Genomic DNA, 7,649 nt, shown 5'->3' with positions numbered 1-7,649 from the left:
TCTCTTTATTGAATAAGATACTTTAGCCTCTAGTGATCTAAGGGGCAAACTTTGGAGGAAAAGTAATGGGTTCCATATGTGGATACAATTGTAGAAATGTGGAATAAGGAAGCGTAAACTAGACTCAAGTCAGACCGACACTCCAGACTCGTGCAAATAGTGTTACGATACAAATGATAATCAAGCTAGAGATTGTAGAAGAAGAACAAACACATAAGAGGAGATAACTCTCAATTCAATAGCTGCTTATTCCATATCCAATTCGTATATCTAACGACTGCTATTTAATACCTAACATATAGGAGCCTCACAAATTAGGTTTGCCCTTAGTGTAAGAACATAGTTATTTTATAAGTTACAACAAGAATAATAGAATATTACTTATTAGGTTACATTATAAGTATTTTCACTATTTCTATAAGAGTCTCATTGTTAATAACTAAAAAAAAATTATATAAACAAAGCTTGGCCATATATAAATTAAGGGCAAGTTTAATGATGAAGAAAGCGCATACCTTAATACATTATTGATTGCGCATTCTTGGAGGCACTATATCACCGAGTAACCCTTGATCTTTATGAGAATCTTGAGAGGACGGTTGAACCATCTTATTAGAAAAATGATCGCCAGATTCAGTAAGCGATGCTTGTGGCCGGGGCAGGGGTTGTGATGCGCCAATAGCACGCACTTGATCAAGAAATTGCGATCTAGAACTAGAATAGTTGAGTGGGTTCAAGGTTAAGGGATTAGGGGCCAATTGTCTTCCATAAACACCTTCATCATGATGAGGCATTAGCCCTCTTGGGAACCCTATAGAGTGATGACAATGTTGCCCTTCATATGTTGTGATTACTGTTGTAGGGTCTTCTGATGACCGTTCAACTCGCTTTTTAACCGTACATTTGTTGCTTGTACAACGGTAATAGCTCCTTCAAAAGAATTGTGAATATTATTTAGAATATATTTTTCGAAACAACTTGTTCAAATCACAAATAAACAGATAAGTAAACAAACAACCTATTCTTGTATGCAAGTTGTAATAAGCTAACATATAAGTAGCTCTAATAAACACCTATTTATTTAAAAGTTAAAACAACTTATTTCTTTCACAAAGTACTTGATAAGCGTTTTGGGTATGTAATTTCAAGCATTCTCAATACAACTTATTGTAGCAAAACACAACATATTCTCATATGCAATGGTTCGATTTGTATTTCGATTGAGTAACCAACTTTGTTTCCATCTATATAAACTTTATTATAATTCGATATACCGTAGTCTTCAACCTTGATGTCGGGTAACAAATTTCTCAACATCACATACAAAAATTACCCTTATCAGTAAAGTAGTTTTTCTCATTCTTTTTGCAGCACCTCATATGTGTATACTTAGGTTACTAAAAACTGAGTGACACTAATTTAGAAAATGTTACATGAGAAAAACAACACTATTATAAAGAATACTTTTTTTAACAAAATCCCAAAAGAAATATTAAATTTTAAAGGTCATTGGCAGCCCATGACTGTTTGGTGGAAACATAAAATGTGACTAATACCTAAAAATTGAGATCCTTTTAAGTATATATCAAGAGTATATGCATTATTTGTTAAAAACAGATCCACTATTCCAACCTATGTAGTCGATACTACCGATATATCACTGATATGTCTTGATATATCGGTTATCAGTCCCAAGTCCCATGTGTAGTATCAGTTAGAAAATCATTACCGTTAATATCGGCGATGTTGACGAATATTCTCAATGTCAGTGTTTTAAGTCTTTATTATCAATTTTTGGTGTTTAATGTTAGTGTTTAAGTTTTAATTAGTTTCTACTTGCTACAATTGTTAGCATTAAATTGTTATATATAAATTTTTCATGATATAAAATTACCAATATCCCACCGCGATAACCGATATCTCAAATATCAGTACTTAACATATATCCGATATTTTTCCGCATTAACTGCATAGATTCCAATCAACCAAGGATGATATCTTGAACATAAAATGTGACTAGGACTAAATAGTTATTGCCATTTTAATTGGGCAGATATTATCAATGATTATCAGTTATAACCTTTATTATCAAAATAATGAGGGCATGAAGCTAACAGATTCATTCAATCTAAGCAAATATGAAATATATAAGTGATTAATCATAGCATGTCTTATAGTAAGAAACATCAGACATCCAAACCTGGGAAAAAGGCTATTTTTAACAGCTTTCTGTCCATATTTTCTCCATTTGTAACCATCTTCAAGATGATCAATTTCACTCTTCGTTATAAATGCGAAACGCGGCTGACGAATTGTTTTCGGTCCCTTCCTTTTAACCTTACCCCTGAAAATTATTTCAACCAACTTTAATCAGTAAATGATGATAAATAAATACAACAGAAAAGGTTAAATATAGTAAGTTCAAAGAACTTCATTCATTGTTTAAATAATTGCTACTTTATATATTAACTGCTTAATTAAACTACTTATCAAAAAACAACTATTTAATTGAATTTTAACTCCTCATAAGTAATTTAAGATTGATTCATGTAAACATATTGAGGAAATAGTGTAACTGACTTGTTAATCAAGAAAACATAACCAAACTTATTGGATAACCAATTGCATATAGCACTTAAAATGATATTAAAGAGGTAATAAAAAGCATCAATTTTTGCAACTGTTTTCATTATGGCATATATACATATACATGGGAAAGTTAACGTACAAATAAAATTAACGTACTAATTGTGAAAATCAAGTAGAATGATTATATATACAAGTAAAGTAATTATGTTATTATATAATTACTCTATTTGATTCTCACAATTAACATGTTAATTTTATTTGTATTTGATCTAAATATGTATATATTCCGTCAAAGAACATGCACAAATAGAAAAAATGACCCCAACTACAAAGTTGTTGACTAGTTGTATGTGGAAAGTATGCATTGAAAGACCAATATTTTTGAAATTTCAAATTCATTTATTAGTGGTTAATATCAATAACAATCAATAACAGTTTATGCAATTATGTAAAAGAACAAATTAAATAAATAAATTTTGTATAGAATGATCAATCGATAATTTTCACACACGAGTGCAAGACAGCCAAGGGATCGGATAATTAAGCTTTCAATCAAAACAAAATTATCATGAAACAACAAAAGAGAAGGTCACATTCGCAAAAAACCGGATACAAGAACTAAAAGACAATGAAACAAATCAATAATACGCAAAAGAAAGCTACATCTAATGCAAAACCAATACTAAACCAAAAGGCATATCAATATGCAAGACATAAATGAGAACCAAATCTATGATTGATTTTAAATGTAGGACACAAGTGAGATGATATATATAATGGTCTCATTTATTAGGAAAAATATGTGACAACAAACACTTTGATTAGATGCATTATGTTTAGCAACTTTTATGCAAATTCTAGGGAGCCACATGTGCAATATCAAAAAGCAAATATCAGTGTCTAACGATTTACATGTTCCTGAAACAAAGACAATCATAATTTACTTGTTTTAGGAAAGTTGCAGAAAAGGTAGGTTACTGGATACTAGCATGTCACAATATGTTATACTTGAAAAATGATTACACTATTTTTTGATATTGTACCAACCAAAAGCAGAAAATTAGTTTACTAAACTGGTATATATAGAGTTTTGGTTTTGCTACAAACAATTATATTAAAAATGACAGAAATACTTTCAAAAAAACTATAAACAAGTAAAAAATAAGAGAAACATATATATAATATGTAAATTACATTTACGAAAATAAAAAAAAATACATTGACCAACTATAAAAATAGTTGTAACAAGCATTTACATATATGCATGAAAAATGTAATTTGCATAGGTCGATGTTTACATGTTCGTTACACATATTTAAATTACATTATTTGCACATATATGTAAATATTCGTTACACCTGCTTTTATAGTTGGTTCAGGTATTTTCTTAATATTTCGTAAATATAACTTACATATAATACATATGAAAAAAAAAATTAAAAGTTTTTATAGTTAAACGGAGATCTCTTGAGTTCTCACAACTCAAATAACTTCTCAAAGGATGATCCCCCCGACACACACACATATATATGGCATAGGATCTTTATACACAACCATAGATTTTCATTAGGGATGGAAAAACAAACTCAAATGGGTTGTTTTGGGTCAATATGGCTAACTTTTAAAATTGAAATGAGTTAGCATGAATCAAAAGAATTTTGCAAGAATATCAAGGTAAATTAAGAAAATACTAGTGACTTTTGGTTATAGGTTAGAATGGATATGTTTATAGATTAGAATGGACTAGAACAAGCTCCATCCAATTTTATTCAAACAAAACCCATGAAACCGAATAGAAACCAAGAAATCAAAACCGAAATCATTTAAACCGGAAAGACACCGAAGTCAACCGAAATGAAAAAAAAAAACAAAACCGAACAAAAAAACCGAAAAAATCAAACCTGAACCGAGACAAAACCGGGTTTTTGTTTTAATGAACAAGGACATCGGGGGAAATATTTTAGTTACTTTACATATTGCGTTTTTTTATTTATATTTTGAGTTATTATTTTTGTATTAATTTTTTAGAATTTTTTGGAGTGGTTTTTGAAACCCTATGTATTTAGCCTTTACTTGGGTCAAGATGGGTTAACTTTACCCTTGACCCAACCTATCATAACCCTCTATTTTAAAAACCTACCCTGACAGTCTGACACATACTCATCCTGACCCAAACTCATTCTAATCCATCACCCAAATCCAACCCAACCTAACTCATTCATATTGCCGTCTCTAATTTTCACACACCACCTTTTGTCTATACGTCTCGTATAGTGCTATGCTAGTCATACAGGACCTGAGTTGTTGAAGACCTATACGACTCGAAGCTATATGGGTCGTATAGAACCTGAAAAAGGCTATTTTGTGTGTCCCTCTGTACACTTATCAGTCATGTGTGGCGTATATAAGAGCCATATAAGAATATAAGGTCACCATAGGGATGACGTATGAAGATCACATAATATCTTGAATACTGTATGTTAGAGCATTCTTATCTCATCCCCTATCTCCAAACCAAACTTACTTTATTTTCTCTCTATATTTCAATTAAATAATACTTTTATATCTTTTATCATTATCTTTTCTTTTTCCTTCACTCACAACCACTTTCAAAATATATTAAAAAATTATATGGGATAAACATTAACTTTTCAAATATACAAAAAAATCACTATTTTTTCTAAAATATAAAAACTCTTCACTCACAACACACTAAATCACTTTCTAAATTATAAAAACACCCCTCACATAATATTATAATATAAGGGGTTGGATGAGAATGCTCTTATGGTACATGTTAAACCCGTCGGGTAAAAGAGTGTTCTTACTACCGGTAACTGACTCACTGTCGTCATTTTATGTGAAAAGCAAAACCAAAACCAGCACGCCACCACCGTAGCGGCGGAATTGATGCTTTCTAACTAAACAGCCCTTGGATTCCAAGTAAATCACAAAAATGCCATTGCAACTTGCTTTAGCAGCTTTTCGTGGCTAACAAATTATTCGTTACAAAATAATATTCACTTATTCACTCACCATTTTCATGATAAACATGAAGCACTCGAATAGTGTGATGAAAATGATTATTATGCACTAGCATAGCATAATGTTTATGAGATCGGATTTTATATATTTTAAAATGCTGTGTTAATTAATAATTATGATGTTAAACACACACGTGAGAAGAAAGTAAGTATTATTATTATTATTATTATTATTATTATTATTTGAATAAGCAAATCTGGATATGAAGCCAGAAACCGTAGATGCTTCACCGATGATGAAGAAGAAATCAATCACACCTCGTGGTTCTCGTCTCGCGTCTAATGTTTTAGAAGGTGAGAGACCGGAGTCTTAGACCACCGAAAGTCAATATTTCATTTTTCTTGTACGAAATAAGCCACTTCAAATAGATTCATTGCTCCAGCCCCATAATACTATTAGTTTACCGGATAAATTAAAAGCCAGGCATTCCTGGCCCAGCTAATGCTAAACCAGACGATCAGTTAAACCGCTAGAGTTCCATTAAAGAGTGTTTCCACATAAAGAAACCTCCACCTCGTTGGTGAATGAAATACTGACTTGAGCGTTGGTAGTTGGTGGTCACCCGGGTCTCTAACCCCTTGGTCACGCTAATACTGACTTGAGCGTTGGTAGGTACGTACTTCGGTCTGTGACCCCTTTTGTGATGGTGAATGAAATACTGACTTGAGCGTTGGTAGTTGGTCGCTCTAGTCTCTGACCCCTAACTAACAAGACACGATGTTTTGTGATGGTGAATGAAATACTGACTTGAGCGTTGGTAGTTGGTCGCTCTAGTCTCTGACCCCTAACTAACAAGACACGATGTTTTGTGATGGTGAATGAAATACTGACTTGAGCGTTGGTAGTTGGTCGCTCTAGTCTCTGACCCCTAACTAACAAGACACGATGTTTTGTGATGGTGAATGAAATACTGACTTGCGCGTTGGTAGTTGGTCGCTCTAGTCTCTGACCCCTAACTAACAAGACACGATGTTTTGTGATGGTGAATGAAATACTGACTTGAGCGTTGGTAGTTGGTCGCTCTAGTCTCTGACCCCTAACTAACAAGACACGATGTTTTGTGATGGTGAATGAAATACTGACTTGCGCGTTGGTGAGTGACCACCCCTAACTAATTAATAAGACGAGGTGTGGTTGATTTCATCTTCATATCGTACCGCTTTCTGGCTTTGTATTAGACGCCTAACTAACAACACGAGGTGTGGTTGAGTTCATCTTCATATCGTTACCGCATCACACAGTTTCTGGCTGTGTAATTATCAAAAATACTGCATCAAAAACTGTAAACTCACGCTCGATCTGACGACGGAGGAGGTTTACCGCCGGAGACAGCGTCAGCTGAAACCGAAACCGTAGACGCTTCCGCTACCTCTTCTGATGAACTCGTTGATACCGAAACCAATGGATTAGACATAGATACATCCCCTGCTTCATCCACAGATCCTGACTGCACTGCAACACCTGCACCTGCATCGGAGGTACCGACAGCACCGTCGGATTGAATCCGATCGAAAATTGACGGTGCAGGATTGAAGCTCCATCCGAAATCATTCAGCTCTCTCGCGTCGGTTGTGAAGAAGTTGTAATCGGCTGCCGAAAACGGCCACGTGGAGTCGCCGGAGAGTCCGCCGGTGACCGGATCAACGTGTTCGTTGTCATCCATACTCTCTGCAGGCATGTTCGCTTTGATATATTGAAGCTAGGGTTTTAGCTTTTAAGAGAGAGCGTGTGTTGTGTGTGTGAGAGAGAGAGAGAGAGAGGGAGAGGACGCGTAAAATTCTGTTAAAAAGAGTTTGTAGTCGACGATTTGATTAGATATTATTATTATTATTATTATTATTATTATTATTGTTGTTGTTGTTTGTTTAATTTAATTTGTAGTTTGGGAATTTAATAATTATTTATTTTTGCTTCTGGTGAAAGGTTTGGCAATAGAGTAATAGACTCTACGTATAACTTTCTTTTAAGTCTTCAACGAACAATAAAATGATTCAATTACAATAGTGATGTCGGTA

General features: G+C 33.5%; 1 protein-coding gene across 1 annotated transcript; it reads right to left on the bottom strand.

Annotated features, from left to right (window-relative positions):
- Positions 1–443: 443 nt before the first annotated feature.
- LOC143607792 (putative WRKY transcription factor 57) lies at positions 444–7,297 on the bottom strand. The gene is made up of 3 exons (XM_077083103.1): positions 6,927–7,297; positions 2,201–2,344; positions 444–930 (listed from the first exon to the last, which is right to left on the bottom strand). The coding sequence occupies exons 1-3, from the start codon at positions 7,295–7,297 to the stop codon at positions 525–527; spliced, it is 921 nt and encodes a 306-aa protein (XP_076939218.1). The 3' UTR covers positions 444–524.
- Positions 7,298–7,649: the final 352 nt, after the last annotated feature.

This window comes from Bidens hawaiensis, unplaced genomic scaffold (assembly GCF_021521415.1).
Source record: "Bidens hawaiensis isolate Kalapana, Puna unplaced genomic scaffold, B.hawaiensis_p1.1 tig00086692_1, whole genome shotgun sequence".
NCBI lineage: Eukaryota > Viridiplantae > Streptophyta > Magnoliopsida > Asterales > Asteraceae > Bidens > Bidens hawaiensis.
The sequence above is the reverse complement of the archived record's forward strand: the minus strand, read 5'-3'. Positions and strand labels throughout refer to the sequence as shown.